A 19,256-nucleotide genomic window follows, 5' to 3' on the forward strand; every position below is an offset into this window, starting at 1 on the left:
AAGCCTATATTTTTAGATTCAGTGGATATCTAGAATAACCCTGATTTGAAAAAAAGGCAGTTTCTCATTGAGAATCTTATAGAGTGTAGCATCATGCTAACATGCTAACTGTTTGTTTCTCTCTTTTCTGAAGCACTATGACACACTGTTTACACAGCAAATTCATTCAAATTCAAAAGTGTTAAATCAGCACTTATTAGTGTTAAATTAACAGTTGATGAGTGTTATATTTTTACAATCACAGTGTTAACACTATTAGTGAATTTGCTGTGTACAAAAACACAAAGCTTTATTGCATTACCAATATCGACAGTGGTAGACATTTGAAAGCTAAAATAATCCCTAGTGGTTTAATGAGGAAATAATTATCCAATTGTTAGTTTTCCCCTTTTAGCCCAAATGTTGATCAGCTTCTTTAGATTCTAGCTTCTTTTTTGCGCCATGGTTAATTTAGATAAATGAAAAAAGCTAGCACGTGTTAGCAAAGTGCAGATTCTCATTATTAATAAAAACAGTAGCCGTTTTGAAGCTTAAAGCACTGTTGGTAAACTTGATTTTTAACATTTAGGATAAAAACTACAGCTTTAAACACATCTCCCAAGGACCTGTGCCTGCAGATTCCTGCTCCATGCATCTGATGGGCTTGTGCCCTGGGTTTTTCCCCCTTTTGTCACAGATGACAAGCTGTCTGCTTTAATGAAACTGCTTCACATTCAGAGGCGCCACGAACAAATACGCGCTTTGAATATCTCTTGAACTTAAGGTGCCCAGCAGGGTGCCAAACGGGGTTCAGTCTCGAGGAGAGAAATATGAGAGAGAGATACAAGGAGCTACGGGAACATTTATATTCTCATTTGCAGTTCATCTTTCTCTCTTATCTCTGGAAAATCTGCTGTGACCTAACCATATATGTACATGTAATAAATGAGTGATGTTTCCCATAGAAAAGAGGATACGATTTTATTTATATTTTCTCTTCCAAGACGTATCTTAATTTATATTTCCAAATATATTTATTAAGTCAAGATGTCAGTTAAGTATATTACTGTTCTACTATGCTCTGCTGTTCTATACTATTCTAAACTGAATGGAGCAGTCAGAATTATTCCCTGCTTTATCTCGCTGACTCTATCTCAAATGCTTTCATAAAAGCAGCCCAGGGCATGTTTAGTTTGGATTAATTGTGGTATTTCTGTCCAATACTTTGATACGATTCTGATTTCAATTGCAGTTTTTTCCAAACCACATATAGTCGCTGTCCCATGAAAAATATTTATCTCCGTTTTGTCAATGTTTGTTTACCACATCATTTGTTTACCAAGTTACTATTTTGGAGATACATGTTCTTCATTGGACAATGACAGTATGAATGGTCTGCTTCATTTACAGGCAACTCAGTGTTGTGTCTTATAGAGTGCTATGGCAACAAGGCAAAATAAAAATGATATCTTTGAAACTTTAAATTAAATTTTAAATTTTAATCTAAAAAGAAATAATTCCAGACCTATAGCACACACACACACACACACACACACACACACACACACACACACATGCGCGCACACACACAGGCTCCTCCACTTGTGTGGATGGTTGCTTGTCATGCGCTGCATTTAGACCACAATCCGAAAATGCCTTTAGGATATCTAATCCATGCTCTCTTGTTTTTAACTGGGTCAGAGCTCACAATAGCAGCGTCTTCGTTTCTGCCTCGCATCGACTTTTGGGATCATGTAGCACTGGCTTTTTTTTCATTCACTGCTAAATTGTTTACTTATGGTCTTTGAATACACACATACACACAAACACACTGCAGATTCCACCATCTTGGTGAGAGAAAGTGGGGCTAAACCGCGGAAGACCCAGTGTTGCACTAAAACACATCAGATAAACAGCACTGAAAGATTTCATTCTACGGACAGAAACATCCAGATGTCCTTTCCTTCATTGTTAGAAGACAACATAAGAATGACGTTTGCATTAGAGAACAAAAGCTGGACATTTGGTTTTAAGCAAGAACATTCATTCATTGTCTGTAGCCGCTTATCCAGTTCAGGGTCGCGGTGGGTCAGGAGCCTACCTGGAATCATAGGGCGCAAGGCAGGAACACACCCTGGAGGGGGCGCCAATCCTTCACAGAGCAATACACACACACCTATGGACACTTTTGAGTTGCCAATCCACCTACAGTGAAGGTGTAGTGGAAGGAAACCGGAGCACCCGTAGGAAACCCACGCAGACACGGAGAGAACACACCAAGCTCCTCACAGACAGTCACCTGGAGGAAACCCTCGCAGACGCAGGGAGAACACATCACACTCCTCACAGACAGTCACCCGGAGGAAACCCACACAGACACAGGGAGAACACACCACACTCCTCACAGACAGTCACCCGGAGGAAACCCACACAGACACAGGGAGAACACACCACACTCCTCACAGACAGTCACCCGGAGGAAACCCACGCAGACACAGAGAGAACACACCACACTCCTCACAGACAGTCACCCGGAGGTAACCCACGCAGACACAGAGAGAACACACCACACTCCTCACAGACAGTCACCCGGAGGAAACCCACGCAGACACAGAGAGAACACACCACACTCCTCACAGACAGTCACCCGGAGGAAACCCACACAGACACAGGGAGAACACACCACACTCCTCACAGACAGTCACCCGGAGGTAACCCACGCAGACACAGGGAGAACAAACCACACTCCTCACAGACAGTCACCCGGAGGAAACCCACGCGGACACAGAGAGAACACACCACACCCCTCACAGACAGTCACCCGGAGGAAACCCACACGGACACAGGGAGAACACACCACACTCCTCACAGACAGTCACCCGGAGGAAACCCACGCAGACACAGGGAGAACACACCACACTCCTCACAGACAGTCACCCGGAGGAAACCCACACAGAGACAGGGAGAACACACCACACTCCTCACAGACAATCACCCAGAGGAAACCCACACAGACACAGGGAGAACACACCACACTCCTCACAGACAGTCACCCGGAGGAAACCCACACAGACACAGGGAGAACACACCACACTCCTCACAGACAGTCACCCGGAGGAAACCCACGCAGACACAGGGAGAACACACCACACTCCTCACAGACAGTCACCCGGAGCGGGACTCTAACCAACAACCTCCAGGTCCCGGGAGCTGTGCCAGACTTAAGCAAAAACAGATATAGATTGCTACCTGTAAATTCATATATAACAATGCTTAATAAAGTAAACATAAAACAGGCTAAAATCAACACTTTTAGTACAGCTTCCATTGCAAAATATCTTGATAACATTTATCCTAATTGAAAATTAAACCAATGAAAGGATGGTCTCTCACTTTGGAACAGTAGATTAGCTTCTGGCTGGAGTAAGATGATCATCTACCTAAAGGTATGATTTTTTAAAAATTATGCTATAGCTTGAGGTAGTCATTAATGAGAGAAATGTACCATTCTGAATAATATAACAGGAGATAATGGGAAATAACTAGCAGTATCCCAGATGTTCAACTCATGGAATACTAACACTGACCTTTGTGCTAGACGCTGTGATATTGCCATATTGCAGGAAGGGCCCAAACACAGCCCTGGAGTATTAACCACTGCATATCAGAGACGATCTGATCCAAATTGCATATTCAATCATTCCTGACACCGTCATGGCCTCTGGAGGCCAGGCGGGAGTGTGTGAGAGCTGTAGGTTGCATTATTCTTCATAAACGTTGACGACCTCTCCGTTCTGGGTTGTCCCAGGAATTAGCATGATATTACACACATACAGTAGGAGCCACGGGCCATATCAAAGCAGCGTATGATCACCAAGTCTTTGCTCTGGCAGAGTTGGTCCCTGGGGAGGCTGGAGAGAAAATGAGCTTCTGTTAACTAGGGTTATAATCTCCCAGACACACAAGCACGTCAGATTTATTTAGAGGGAGACAGCAGCACAATGAAATACTGCAGTAGCTCACGCTCACTGACTCGCAGCCCGGGGAGTCGCACGGTACTTGCGTTGATTGCTGCAGTAGATTTGTTAAAGCCGCTACTTTTCTTCTGCCGTTTGTTTTAGGACCTCGATTTCTCATAACGTCCACGGGAGCCTTGTACATCCTGGACGTGCAGAAGGAGGACGAGTTGTTCAACTACCGCTGCATGACAAGGCATCGCTACACCTCGGAAACGAGGCAGAGCAACAGCGCCCGTCTCTTTGTACCAGGTGAGAAAGTGTTACTTATGATTAATCGGATTTGGATGGTTTTTACAGTGTAGATCAGTTAAGATTTTTTACTTCATCACATTTGACTATAATCCAAAGCCAGGAAGCAATAAATGGTTGGCGCCAATGTTGCCCAAAATTGGCCTTCAGTGATGGCGTTGACTCAGGGTGCACCTGGGTGCCTCGACTCAGGTGTGGTGTGGACCAAAAATGGGTTGAATCCACGTTGGCCCCACATCCAGATCACACAAAATTTGCCAAATTGAGATTTGGCAAATGCGTTAAAATTTGAATCAACACTGGAATCTTACAGGTATCGTGTGATATTCTTGTCCTGCTTTTTTCCAGTGTTAATCAGTTTTATATGATACTAACTTAGCTAACATATATGCTGCAGTAACCAGACAGAGGTTGACCAATCAGCCATAGGTGGAACATTTGTCAAAACCCTTCAATTTTTGAAATTCTTAATTAAAATCATGCCGATTCTAAAAGAACTGACAACCTTTTGCATTGATTTATTCTCGTGTTCATTTTAAGACCCCACTAACTCTGCTCCTGCGATCCTGGATGGCTTTGAGAAGCGGGAGGTCATGGCCTCACACAGAGTGGAGCTGCCTTGTAAAGCGTCCGGTCACCCTGCACCAAAGTACCGCTGGCTGAAGGACAACAGGCCGCTGGAGCCAGACACTCGCTTCCGGCAAAGTGTGACAGGTCTCCTGATCGAACGAGCACAACCCAGCGACTCCGGCAACTATGTCTGCGAGGTGTGGAACAGCTACGGGAACGCCGAGGTCATTGGACGCCTTCTGGTCAAGGGTATGTCTCTTTCTTCTTTGTCATTTAAGTGTTGATGGAAAATCATATTTTTAAAACAAGTTTGTAAACTATTGAGTTAAAAGTGCAGTGACTTTTCTTTAAGGATACGTTAAAAATAACACTTTTGTGGGTTGGCCCAACGTTTTTCTTGTTCCTAGGTTTAAATAGATACCACACAGTGTGAAAACATGAGATGGGTTGCTTTCTGACATTAAAACTATGCTGCAATTTGCAGAACCGCTGCGGTTGGTGGTCAGTCCGAGGAAAGTGAAGGGAAGTGTGGGCAGCCAGGTGTCGCTGAGCTGCAGTGTGACTGGTTCTGATGAGTTTGATCTGTCGTGGTACCGTAATGGCGAGAAGATCAATTCCGGTGGTGGTGTGCACATGAACGGCATCAACAAAGAAAACCTAGTGATGGACGGAATGGCTAAGAGCGATGGAGGAGTGTATCAGTGCTTCGCCAGGAAAAACAAGATGTCTGCTCAGGACTTTGTGCAGGTCATCTTAGAGGGTCAGTAACACCTTAAACACATTTGTATCTCTGTGCTATCTTTGGAATATTTTTTTTACCAGGATTTCAATTTAGTGGTACATCTGTACATTTTTACCACAAAAGGCAATTATAAAACTAATTTATAAAAGAGGGTGGCACGGTGGTGCACCAGGGACCTGGAGTCTCACTCCGGGTGATTGTCTGTGAGAAGTGTGGTGTGTTCTCTCTGTGTCTGCGTGGGTTTCCTTCGGGTGACTGTCTGTAAGAAGTGTGGTATGTTCTCCCTGTGTCTGCATGGGTTTCCTCCGGGTGACTGTCTGTAAGAAGTGTGGTATGTTCTCCCTGTGTCTGCATGGGTTTCCTCTGGGTGACTGTCTGTGAGGAGTGTGGTGTGTTCTCCCTGTGTCTGCATGGGTTTCCTCCAGGTGACTGTCTGTGAGGAGTGTGGTGTGTTCTCCCTGTGTCTGCGTGGGTTTCCTCCGGGTGACTGTCTGTGAGGAGTGTGGTGTGTTCTCCCTGTGTCTGCGTGGGTTTCCTCCGGGTGACTGTCTGTGAGGAGTGTGGTGTGTTCTCCCTGTGTCTGTGTGGGTTTCCTCCGGGTGACTGTCTGTGAGGAGTGTGGTGTGTTATCCCTGTGTGTGCGTGGGTTTCCTCCGGGTGACTGTCTGTGAGGAGTGTGGTGTGTTCTCCCTGTGTCTGCATGGGTTTCCTCCGGGTGACTGTCTGTGAGAAGTGTGGTGTGTTCTCTCTGTGTCTACGTGGGTTTCCTCCCACTGTCCAAAAACACATTTTGGTAGGTGGATTGGTGACTGTGAAGGACCGGCGCCCAGTAATTCTGGGTCGGCTGCAGACACACCGCAACCCTGAACTGGATAAGCGGTTACAGACAAAGAATGAATGAATGAATTATATGTCACACAAAAACGCTTTAAAACTTATTTGTACACACTAATTTTAGTACATAATCATCTACACATCCAGGCCACTGGGTGCCAGTAGAGGCTTTCATCATAACTGGAGTAGATGACTAATTGCACCTTTAACAGTTGTCTAAACTGTTTCTTCACAGATGGAACCCCCAAAATCTTGTCGGCCTTCAGCGAGAAAGTGGTCAGCCCGAATGAGTTTGTGTCCTTGATGTGCCACGTCAAAGGCACCCCGCAGCCCGTAGTCACCTGGACGCTGGACGATGACTTGGTGATGAAGGACAGCCGTCACCGGATGGGCCACAGCATCACGGCGGAGGGGAACGTCATCAGCTACCTGAACATCTCCCAGACGCAAGTCCGGGACAGTGGGGTATACCGCTGCACCTGCAACAACTCAGCCGGGACGGTCTCCTACCAGGCTCGAATAAACGTAAGAGGTGCTTGTCAGATCAGCTCCTCCAAAACACACACACAATACACACACACACACACGCACACACACACACACAAACACGCACACATTGAACTTTTTGGTTAATTAGGTTATTTCAGAAAAACTTGTAGCTTGAATGACAGGTTTAAATCTGCAATTACCGTCTTCATTCATAAAGTGCTGTTTTATCATATCATAATGTCATTCCAAATGTATTGAACTTTTTTATATTTATTTTCCGTCTGCTGAAGTTCATTAAAGCAATAGACCTCCAATGTTCTCAGTGAGCCAAGGCTTGTTTGAAGAACAGGGTCCGTATTCATCTTTCTTTGCTCTCTAGCAGCTCAGCACATTCAAAACATTGAACTCACTTAAAAGTTATTTGACCTACATAGCTTGTTACAAATGAAACAATAGACATTATTGCTGTAGTAGCATTGTGCTAACGGAATGCTAACATCACGCCTACCTAAAAATTTTTAAGTAATGTCTTAGGTGTATGACATTTTATTTGCAATAAACAGAAGCAAAAACCTTCTCCTTTAACTCCTCATTGCTCCCTAGCAGCTCAACACATAGTCAAAGTAGAGTGGCAAAATTATAATATATTTTGAATTTAAATAACATATATGTTATAGTGCTATACATGTGGAATTTTTTGCTTAACTATAAATGTCAGAATAGTTTTATATGAAAAAGAGATTTAGCCACTTATTATCTATATTATTTTGTAGCCCAAATGCAAAATAAAGGAAATAAATCATGAATATTATCCAGGTCTTGGGTGACTGATCACACCCAAGGTATAAGGATAAAACTGTATGGATTTGTATTTTGTCCAAACTATTACTTCATTTGAAATGATTGAGCTGTGAATATCCCATATCCTTTTGTGTTTTCCACAACATCAATCTGCTTACAGTAGATTAGTCTATTTTAACAGTATTTATCTTGGCTACACGCAGTATATTGTACATCCTACACACTGTAGTCAAGCTTTGTTGTCATATTACTGCTCATAGTTGGGTTTATAAAAAAATATGAACAAAGCTGTCCATAAAACCTGGGCACCATTTAATAAATGTGTGCTTTAAGTGTCATATTTCTTCCATATACCTCTATTCCATTTGGTATTTACCGCTAGAAAGATGAGTCTTTCACTATTCATTTCCATAAGTGACCCATTTTTATATTTTAATTTTATTATTTTTAGCCCTGGAATTTCTCCTTCAGGCTCATGATAGCTTAATTAAGGTTCTGTGCAATGCCTTGGAGCCGTGGAAAAACGCTGTCTGTTCTGATAAGTGTACAGTGTGTAAATCAGAGGTTGTTTTGTTTTCACTCTCACCCAATTCTCTCTCTCTCTCTCTCTCTCTCTCTCTCTCTCTCTCTCTCTCTCTCTCTCTCTCTCTCTCTCTCTCCATATCTGTCTATCCCTCTGTCTCTATCTCTTCCCCTCCCTTTCTTGTCTCTGAGTGTCAGTGGCGGAGGATAAATCTGTAAATCTGTGCCATTCCAGAGACGGGATAATGACCGTTTGTCGCATCACTGGCTCTGTAATAGTAGTGGCTGTGATGTGTAATGTGATGGTGGACGCCTAGGTAGAAAAGGAAGCCACAGACTGAGCAAGAAATGGAATTTGCCCTTTGCTAACAAGAGATTTTGCTAGTACTGTGCATCTATTCTGGATTTGCTTTTCTGAATAGTGTCAAAAATGTTAGGTATATGTTGGTTTTTCCATATATTTTAGTTCTTTAGCCTGTGGGATAATGTTTGAGCAGGTACTAGAAACGTTATAGGTGTTACAGAACAAATTCAAACACTTACGCTCCAATATAAGCATAATACTGTGTTGTAGGAGCTGTGTTGTACAGTTTAAATTTTAATATTAATTTTTGGAAACCATGCAGACGGTGAGTTTTCTCCAATCAGTTCACATTTACCACAAAGTGCAGCACTGAGGCACACTTTTTTACATCATTGAGAAAGAGGGGACCCAAACCAGCAGGAGCTCACAAATGAAATCTCAAATGTCACTGATAACTATTAAAAAACATTATATCTTGGGATCTACACACTGTTTTAATTTGCTGTAAAACTAGTTAAAATAAACAAGTCGACACATTCCCCAGTAAACAATTAGCCGTTGATTCAACGTTGAAATAATGTAATGACTGCCGTCTAATCAACGTTCTCTTAAGGTTGAAAATGAAAGCTGAAAAGACGTCCAAACACAGACATTGAAAAGACGACTATTAGAGGTATTTTGGACGTCCATTGACGTTATTAATTGGTCCCGAAATAAATTACTTGTATAAAACGCGTTTTGGACGTCCACTGACGTTATCGATTGGTCACCACTTAACTAACATTAAGATGGATTTTAGACGTCCATTGACAATATGTCATTGATGGACAGACTACTTTTAGACCTATTTTGAACGTCCAGGGACGTTCCTTGTTTACTGGGTCTGTTGCTATGTGTATGTTGTTTCTCATATTTATATCATTTCTCAACATCAAAACACACAGGAAAAAGAAATAGTGCAAAAACAAATAGAAAAATCTAATGTAAGTAATTATATGAACATGTGATTAGATTTGTAGCTCTATGAATAATTAAGAACTGGAAATAGGACAGAGAGCAAAACGTCAAGAGTAACACTTGACGTCTAAGGGTTAAAGAGAGGTATTTCTCTTCTGTGCCTGTTAAGGTCCTGCTGATATTAGACCGATGAAGAACCTCACAGCCATCGCTGGACGGGACACTTACATCCACTGCCACGTCATTGGTTACCCCTACTACTCCATCAAATGGTACAAGAACTCCAACCTGCTTCCATTCAATGACCGACAACGTGCGTTTGAAAACAACGGAACGCTGAAACTGCTGAACGTGCAGAAGGAGCTGGACGAGGGAGAGTACTCCTGCCACGTCCTCGTCCAGCCACAGGTCTTCAAAAACCAGAGCGTCTACGTCACTGTGAAAGGTAACTTTAAAATTCATAGAGGATACACCATTATTTCTATAAGTAGCCTTTATGGCACATGCTGGTGGTTTAGAAATGTTTGTGTTTGCTCATAATTCTCAGAAAAGAATTTACAGACGGTTCTTCTGTTGAGCCACCCTCTGTTATTCAATGGTTATGACCTCCTCAAGACCACCACAGAGCAGGCATTATTTGGGTATTGGATACTTGGACTTGATTGGTTGGTGGACAAACTCCAGCAGCACTGCTGTGACTGATCCACTTGAACCAGCGCAACACACACTAACACTCAACCACCACATCAGTGCCACTGCAGTGCTGAGAATGATCCACCACCCAATTCACACATTGGTCATGCAGGGGTCCTAGAAATTGTAGAACAGGGTGAAAGGGGCAGTGAAATCATGCAGGGCAACACATGGACTACAGCCTGTGATCCTGAATGGCCAGTGGAACTGGGAGAATGGACAATGAATGTAGACACAAGGATGTGGCTGATCTGTGTATACTGTTTTAGGAGAAATAATAATATTTAAATAAACTCTCTGTGGTCCTCCTCAGTGCCCCCCTTCATCCAACCCTTCGAGTTCCCGCGCTACTCCATCGGTCACAGAGTCTTTGTGCCATGTGTGGTGAGATCGGGCGACCTGCCCATCTCTATCGACTGGGAGAAGGATGGTAAACCCATTAACGCCAGCCTGGATGTCACCATTGACAAAATCGACTTCACCAGCTCACTGCGGATCTCCAACCTCCAGCGAGTTCACAACGGCACCTACACCTGCATCGCACGCAATGACGCCGCCGTTGTCAAGTACCAGAGTCAGCTAATCGTCAGGGGTAAGGGGATAGTGCTATGATTTACACTGAATTTACACAGTCACAGCGGATTTCTGGAAGAGAAAGCGGTGAAGTGTTTTATCAATGAGTAAACTGTTTACCCTCTTCATCCAGTTCCACCAAGATTTAAAGTCCAGCCCAAAGACCAGGACGGAATCTATGGGAAAGCTGTGATCCTCAACTGTTCTGCAGATGGAGAACCTCGCCCAACAATAGAGTGGAAATATTCAAAAGGTGAGTGAGGTTTGCCGTCAAAACATAAAGCCATTGTTAGGAGTTTGTTCAGAAAACAGGACTTGAATTAAACAAAGCTTCCATGAAGGCAAATTAAAACCAGGGTCCATTTGTTTTGTTAAGTGCTCAAGGGAGAAGTGTCTAAAAGTGTCTGAAGCTCAAAAGGGATTTTGTTTTTTGGTTTTTTTTTGTTTTTTTGTTTTACCAAAGGAGATATGATGCAGGACAGTTACGGTATTAGGGACAATTTAAGGTCAACAATATATTAAGATGTTTTATGAAAGTAACCCATTACTGAAAATTATAGCTTCAAAATTATTGCGAGGCTTCACTGTTCTGTAATGGGGAGAAAGGTGCCTTTGTCATTGCTACTCCAGGCTCAGCACTGCAGAAACTGCATCATTTAATTTTTGGAGGAGGGTAGGTAAAAAAATCCCCTAACTCCCCCTCCTCAGTCATTTCAGTACAGTGCTGTGAAAATAAATTACACTAGGGGTAGAATTTATCTAGTGTTCTTTTAAAGAAATAGTTAAGTAAAAATCACATAAACCTAATTTCCATACCCAGTATTCACTTGGTCAGCTTAGTCATGTTTGAGGCCTGACTTCTTTAGTAGAGAAAAAAATTAGCTATGAGGCTAATATAGCTAATATGTTTTGAAAACCACTGTTTTTAGCCGCTCCTGTATATTTCCACAATGTCAGAAACCACATAAGTACGTTTTTTTGAGATTACTTAACAACTTGCCATTGTTCGAGGTGTGGGTACTATGCTGTGTAAGTGTATGAACAGGTTGTTAGCACAATGCTAATTAGTTGTTCAAGTACTTGTTAGCTATTAGCAAAACTTCAGTTAGCTAGTTAATTTCAGTGCAAAACCTTAAGCAAACATGAGACACAAACCTTGGGTGACCAACTATATTTGGGGTAAAATTCCATATTTCTTTGTTGTTTTGGGGGATTATCTTCGCAAGAATATCCCTGTGAGTTAGCACTAGCCCTAGCGCTAACTTTGCCTATCACTAGCATGGCTCTGTGTTTTACTTGATTCACTGGGTAATTTTTCAGGTGCCGGAGTTCCACAGTTCCACCCGATCGCACTGAACTCCGGATACAGAATCCAGCTTCTGGGGAATGGTTCTCTGCTCATAAAGCATGTCCTGGAGGAGGACGCAGGATATTACCTGTGTAAGGTCAGCAACGACGTGGGAGCAGATGTCAGCAAGTCCATGTACCTCAACGTGAAAAGTAAGATGAATATTTTACTCCATTTACTTTCACCCAAGTCTTGGTTTACCCAATAGTATAGAAGCATAACTGTGGCATTAATTGTGTTGTGTGAACATATGCACCGTCATATCACATGTTTAATGATGTTCTACATTAAAATAATACACTTTGTAACACACTGTTCTTGTTTATAAGATACACTTCAAAATGTGCCATGTGAAAAATTTATAACACACAATGTCACTCCAATAATAAAAGAGAAAAGGTGCATTTTGCAATATTTAGCAAAGTTCATTTAATAATTAAGCTTTATTTGCTGTAGATGATGATGTGTTTTGTAACTGGCACATTATTAAAATCAACAGATCATGGATTTTGATCAGGGGTGTCCAATGGTTCGTACACATCTGAATAAATAACTCCCATCAGTGATTAAGTGCTCAGTAGTTAAGAAAATGCCATGCACTGAAAACAGTGAATACGTTATAAAATGAAAACTGTCTAAAACATTTTCATAAAAAAAAATGAATGAACCTTCTTCGCCATTCTAACACATTTTTTTTATGTTAATCAAATATTGGTGAAATAAGATTCACCGTAAAATAGTGTCAATATTATCTCAGTTTAAAAATGTACAGACCCCTGTAGTGAATCCAGTGTTTAGTGCGTTCTCGTGGTGTTGTTTATGTGCTAGAATATGCATCCTGAGGAAAATAGACTGTCAGCACCACGACTCAGCATTTCCATTTCTGAAACTCCAGTATTTCAAAAACATGACCCTCTTACGTCATAAAACTAATCCTCTTGAGTGGCAGGGCTTTGGAGCTGCAGGTGAACAGGGGACAGATAGGTGGAGATAGGGGTCGGGACTTCTTTCATCATGAAGGAACATGGTGGTGTAGAGTTACATCTAAACAACCAAGGCATTAAGGACTTTTTTTTTGGAGAGAATTTAAAAAATTGTATTCTGATAAAACAAGGTGAGTTTTTAATGGTTTAATAATGGCTTGAGTAGGCCATTTGATATATTTATTGTATTATAAGCCCTTATTCGTCCCTTGTCTTCCTTTGCCCCTTCGTTTAGCTTCATGATCTGTATTATTCCAGTCTTTCCATTGTTTTTTTTTTTTCCTATGAACACGGCTCACTTCTTTCAAATCATTGGAGAGTTGTGGCTTTGCGAACAGCAGTAACCATGAGAGCTAGGTCCTGGGGTTGGTACTGGTTGCTGTGGTGACCTGATGTATTGAGTAACCTTGTGTTTGCATGGGTTTCCAGGGGTTAAAGCGCTTGGCTTACTCTCAGGGGTTAACTGAGTTTGCTGAGTTCACTGTGTCACAACAGAAGCCCCAGTTCCAGTGCAGTGCAGTGGTGCAGTGGAGCTTCTGCCTCACTGGAGCTTTCCACAGACACACAGGCTTCTTTGCGCTCAGTAGCCAAACTTATCTCCCCTCCATTAAGCCTTCAACTCCTGCAGAAAGCTCTCATGTGGAAAAGCTAGCATTGAGGTAGCGCTACATCTGTGATTCATGTGTGTGTGTTGTCTGTGAGCATATGTGTGTGTCATTGTGTGTTTATGGAAACCCAGAAAACCTATTTAACAAAAATTACACACCTGCTTATAAAATAATCACATTGTTGGATTTATATTCTCCAAACATTTATTACATTTTCAACACCTCCAGAGTTCAGTCCTAGAAGTTGGTTGCATTTCGTCACAATTCACATTCAGTGATGTTGAGGCCTGGGCTCTGGGATGGACAGTTCGTCATTCTGAGAATCATCAGAATAATGTTTGTTTTTGGATATATTTCCTTTTTATCAGTTAGGGCTTCTTGTCAGCTTCACATCCTTTCAGACCCATAGGGTTGTGTTGTTCTTCTTGTATATAACATGTCCACCAAAATACAATCCAAACGAAAACATAAAAACAGTATAGTTTTTGTTTGCAGGTCATATGTTGAGTCCAAAATAATATTTCATTTTCATTATTCATTATTATTCCAGTAATTTTCATTAATTATTTAATTTCTTTGATAAAAATAGAAAAAGAATGTTGTAAAATATATAAAAATCCATAAATTTGGTGGTGATGTTATTTTCTTCATGCATTTCCCAAGCACTCATTAAAACAACCAATTTTTTCGAACATCATTTATATTTTTTTTGTTGCTAAACATCACTCATCAGAGAAAGGTGGTTTGCAATCGTGAGTGTGATATGCCTGCTAAATGAGCCTTGTTTCAACGTCACTTTGTCCCGTTAATCCCAGCGTGCTGCCCCTTTTTCCGAGGCCATATTCACAGCTGATGACTATGTGATGTTAGAGGGGCTTATTTCCCAGCTCAGCTCTTATCAAGCTGCTGCAGAAGCTTCCCTGCAGAGTCCTTCTTCTTGTGTGCCAAATACAACCTCTCTCTCTCTCTCTGTCCCTCCCTCTCTCCCCCTCTCCAATTTGAATATACAGTAATGCCACACACACACACACACTTGTCCTTTCTGTGATCGATCGGACTGGCAGGTAGAATGATGTAGAGTGTGGCGAGTCCCCGAGGTGCAAATCTGTTGTTTTGATTCATCGCGCTCAGCTTGTAGTAACCCGAGCCTCCCTTAGTGCCTGGGCATCCTAGGCCGCTGTGATCTCGCTGTGTTCACCTCAGCCTAGACCCTCATTAAGAGCTGCCCTTTGCTTACTATCAGTCGAGAAAAAGACACCATCTCCCCCTTCAGGTCACAAACTAAACTGAGATCTGCAATTATACAGGGGTCCAAGCACTGAAGCTGCTGTTAGGTGTCTGTACTTCAGGGGTCCCCTAATCAATTATTTTACGTATTTATAGACCTGTTTTTGACATTTTTCATTAAACCTCCTTTTCCCCAGTGAACAGAGTTCAGGTTTCTTGAATAACACATCTGTGCTTTAGATGAATCAAGCCTCAGAGCTTCCCTGTATAAACCTCCCTGTTCCAATTGCCCTTTTTAATACCTGTTCTTCTAAACGATAATGAGCCACACTCACCGACCCGAATCTCCATTCTCATTTTCTCAGTTTTTAAATGGAGTTATGAAATAACTTAAGTTTGGGAGAAGGACCACACCCAGACTCCTCCTCTTTGCCATTACGATCCATATAAAACCACTCCTCTCTCCTCACATTCCCATGATGAAATTCGCCCCCCTCCACCAACCCACTCCTCCTCTTTCACCAATGACTTTGCCCGGCAAGGGGGGGTCCGGCTTCACTCTCCACTAGCAGAAGCCGCCCAGAACTCCAGGCCAAGTCCTTCTGAGTTCGCCTTCCTTGCCCATGTTTAACCCATGTTTTCTTCCTTAGGTTGACTACAACAACCCCACTGGTTGGTCTTGTTTCACAGTGTGTGGTTTGGTGGGCTCCAGATCCCCAAATCAATGTGCACAATGTGTCCTGTACACTGTAGATTTTTAAACAGACTGTGCTTCGTATCAGTCCACAGTATTAGCCTGGCACAATAAAAGCAGTCTGTAAATCACAGATTAAGTTGGACTCAATTAGACTAGTCTGGAACTAAATACCATTGTTAATAGTGGTTTCCTCAGTCTCTTCTACTGTTTGGTTTGACATTGCATTGTAAACAGTCATCTCAGACACATTGACAGGCAATCATTGTTTATCAGCATCAATTAAGAGTAATTACGGCAATCGTGGCCATTAAGGACGGCCCATAAAGCTGGAGTGTTTGGATAATAGCAGGCCGTATTGTTGGGCTTCCTCCCGTAAGCCCCTCCTCGTCTTCCGCAGCCCGCCTCATTCTCCATGCAAAGCCCAATGGTGCAGTAAAGGGTATCAGCGGAGAATAGCGAGTGCCTCCACTTAACCAGTCATCTCCCTGTTTACCCCTGGCGAAAAGAGCCGGCTTGGGGCTGGGTGCGGCTGTACACACACATCACATCTCCCTCATGACCCAGTGAGGCGCAGCAGCCATGGCCTACATTCACAATGCTCACAAAATGGGGGATGATATACAGTGCGTTCAGCCCTAGACTGAGCCTGAAGACCAGTGCCAAATCCTATAGACCTCCTGAAGAATTAAACATTACATACTGTTGTAATATTTATGATCAAAACGTGTTTGAAAGTGATTACGTATCATTTTTACGTCTTTTCTAGGTTCATCTCACATTACACAAAGAATCCAACTGCTTCGTAGTTCCAGAATTAACTCCAAACTGTTTTTTCCACTGTGACATAGGAGCACATCATTTTTACCGACGTTACGTGTAAAAACTTGAGCCGTGTAAAAGTTATTGGCAGAAAAAATATTGTTGCTAAATCAGAGGTCAATCATAAATATACAAATACAGTCGACCACGTCCAATCAGAGGCCTCTAATCCTGCGTGATGGAGTTGAGAGTTTGAGGTCAAGTGTCAGAAGGGAAAGTCAACGAGGCAAAATGTAAACGATGACCCTGATTAATTTTACATTGGATTTAATTATATATCTCTCCAGCTGAATCCAAATAAACATTTATATGAATTTACGTAACTCCACCGTCAGCCATTCAAACACATGGGGTACATTTTGGGGTGAATGTGGTATTTTAATGGTAAAGAAACGTTTTTATTTTTTTTCCCTTGCCCTCCTCCAGTGATATGAACATCAGTTGGCGGTAACTGTGCTCCTCTGAAAATCAATTCTGGATGTTTGTTCTATTCTTGTCCTTCATTGACAGCCCCCTCTAAGAGCTGGGGGAGAGTGTGAGAGAAAGAGAGGAGAGAGAGAGAGAAAGAGAGAGAGAGAGACAGAGATGGTTGGCATGGTAACGTGTCCAGGTGAAAGGGAAATGTCGGTGGGGAGGGGAGTGGGACTCTCAGGGGAGAAGAGTGCAGAAAACAGGCAGGATTCCCTAAAGAAATGGATGCTAAGCACAAACCACGGTCTCTCCCCACACCTCTGAGCTGTGGAATAATGGACAAGGCCAGAATTAGTCGACAAACTCGAACGTGCTCTTTCTTAATCTTGCTGATGACGCTGGTTATCCAAATAAAAATGGCTTCCACAACTACGCGATCATTAGAGCTCAACACACTTGGAGGAGAACACTAAATAGCCAGTTTTGTTACGTTAGCTAACGGCTAGCGCTACATTCAGTGATGGGGAGGCGGGAGGCCCCAACTTACTCTTACCACTGAAGTGGGCTTTTGATGCTTTGTGTAAAAGTAAATTAATTTAACTTCTAAGCCAAAAAATTGTGATTGATATCTCTCCAGAATCACCCGTTCTTATCCTCTTATGCTACTTGTGTGTGTGTTTGTGTGTGTATGTGTGTGTATGAGGGCTGTGTGCTTTCAAAAGTCTTTCAAAAATACATAAGTACTTTAATTAGTTACTAAAATTCATACACATTTTCTAATTTTCAACTTAGAAATTCATCAAGAAGTCATTTGACCCAGAAGGTTGCATATTTAAATATATTTATGTGCAATAACGGTTGAATATATAAATTATATGATTAATGGACCATGCCTTTTTTTGTACAGTGACTTCTCTTTTTGGAATTTATCGATCGCTTGTCTTTCTGCTTCATTAAAAGCCATCAATAGTTCTATTAGGCATTGTCCCAGTGCCTTCAGGGCATACCATTTGAATTCAGTTGTCAACGATCCATCTCCACTCACGGGCAGAGAGCGAAGCATCAGACACTGTGAGACAGAACTGCGTCTAAACTGAAGTATCGATAAGATTCAGTATCACGATATCTTCAGTGATGTCATTAGTAGGGATGCGCCGATCCGATATTCAGTATCGGTATTGGTCAGATTCTGGCTTAAATTGCTGGATCGGATATAGGAAAGGAACAAAACACGCAATCCACATAGGACCGGCAGGCATCACGTGATAGAGCGATTGTTGTGAGAGGCCTGTAAACGTCAGCAGTGTGGAGTTACTTCACAGTCAACGAAGAAAACAGCAAAACCGCCAAGTGTAATCTGTGTGATGCTACTGTCTCACGAGGTGGTAGCAGTGTTGGGAACTTTAACACCACGAACATATTTGTAATTTGAGTTGAACTTCAGGTTTCATGTGATGGAAACAGACTGAACTGACAGTCATCTTAATACTAGTTGAGGGTCACAAAAAGCCATGTTTGCACTGCTTCCATTTTGAATACTACTTTAGATTCTTATATTTAAAGTTTTGCTTTAAGTTTTAAAATTTCAGGATAAATGTCTGAATAGTGTTGACCAGTTAAATGCTATGGAAAGTTAGGTTTAAATAAAAAAAAAATCAGTACTGGCAACTGAACTGTGTTTTGGGTGCAGTGTATTTGTTGCAAATGAGTATAATATAATAATGTTACAATACTTTGACTGTTGACTTATGTAAAAGGCATCTAATGTTTTTTTTTATTTCAAAGCAATTATTTTTTTTAAAAATCGGATAAGTATTGGTATCGGCAGATACCCAAATGTAAAATATCTGTATCGGTATTGGACCTAAAAAAGTGGTATCGTGCCATCCCTAGTCATTAGTCACAGTAAGTTACAGAAATTAGAGCGTTCAGTTAATGATGCTGGACTACTCCAATTCACCTCCAAAAGTGTTGGATGAAGCCCTATCTCTTCATATTCATTCTGATCCACTGCCCCAAGGCTTTGTTTGGCCGTGTCTTGACATTGGCCTCTGTGAGTTTAGGCTCATGTGAGTGCTTCTTCTGTTAGCTTATACAATATGTCAACAATGGACTACTGCGTGTAGCAGATGAGGAAGGTTCACCTTACTGCACTTATAATATTATTCCTTAAGTAAGTTTCCTAGTTTTTTATTCCAATAACAAGAATAAAAATGCTGATTATAAGAGCGTCCTAAAACATAAACCTGAATATAAACGAAGGCCTCTTTAAATGAGCCGAATGTGTTTTATTTATCAGCACTGCTAAAATGAAATTGTAAATAAAACCACTACATTGGTACAGACAGTATATTTCCCAGCGCTAACTACTGCTTTCTGCTTCATTGTACAGTCTCTTAGTGAATAAGTGAAAAGGATAGATCAAAAGCAG

The 19,256-nt window shown here is 41.8% G+C and overlaps 1 protein-coding gene across 3 annotated transcripts in view; it reads left to right on the forward strand.

Moving 5' to 3' along the window:
- The window catches only part of dscama (Down syndrome cell adhesion molecule a), a 97,937-nt gene that overhangs the window by 54,962 nt on the left and 23,719 nt on the right, over positions 1-19,256 (forward strand). For 2 of the 3 annotated variants that reach the window (XM_066650737.1, XM_066650738.1), the window contains exons 4-11: positions 4,101-4,247; positions 4,788-5,066; positions 5,302-5,577; positions 6,629-6,925; positions 9,636-9,911; positions 10,473-10,751; positions 10,866-10,985; positions 12,053-12,232. In XM_066650737.1, the coding sequence (XP_066506834.1) occupies positions 4,101-4,247; positions 4,788-5,066; positions 5,302-5,577; positions 6,629-6,925; positions 9,636-9,911; positions 10,473-10,751; positions 10,866-10,985; positions 12,053-12,232 (1,854 nt within the window). Of the gene's footprint in view, positions 1-4,100; positions 4,248-4,787; positions 5,067-5,301; positions 5,578-6,628; positions 6,926-9,635; positions 9,912-10,472; positions 10,752-10,865; positions 10,986-12,052; positions 12,233-19,256 lie in introns of those variants that run through there. The other variant, XM_066650739.1, reaches the window with a different exon arrangement.

This window comes from Hoplias malabaricus, chromosome 18 (genome assembly GCF_029633855.1).
Source record: "Hoplias malabaricus isolate fHopMal1 chromosome 18, fHopMal1.hap1, whole genome shotgun sequence".
Taxonomy (NCBI): Eukaryota; Metazoa; Chordata; class Actinopteri; order Characiformes; family Erythrinidae; genus Hoplias; species Hoplias malabaricus.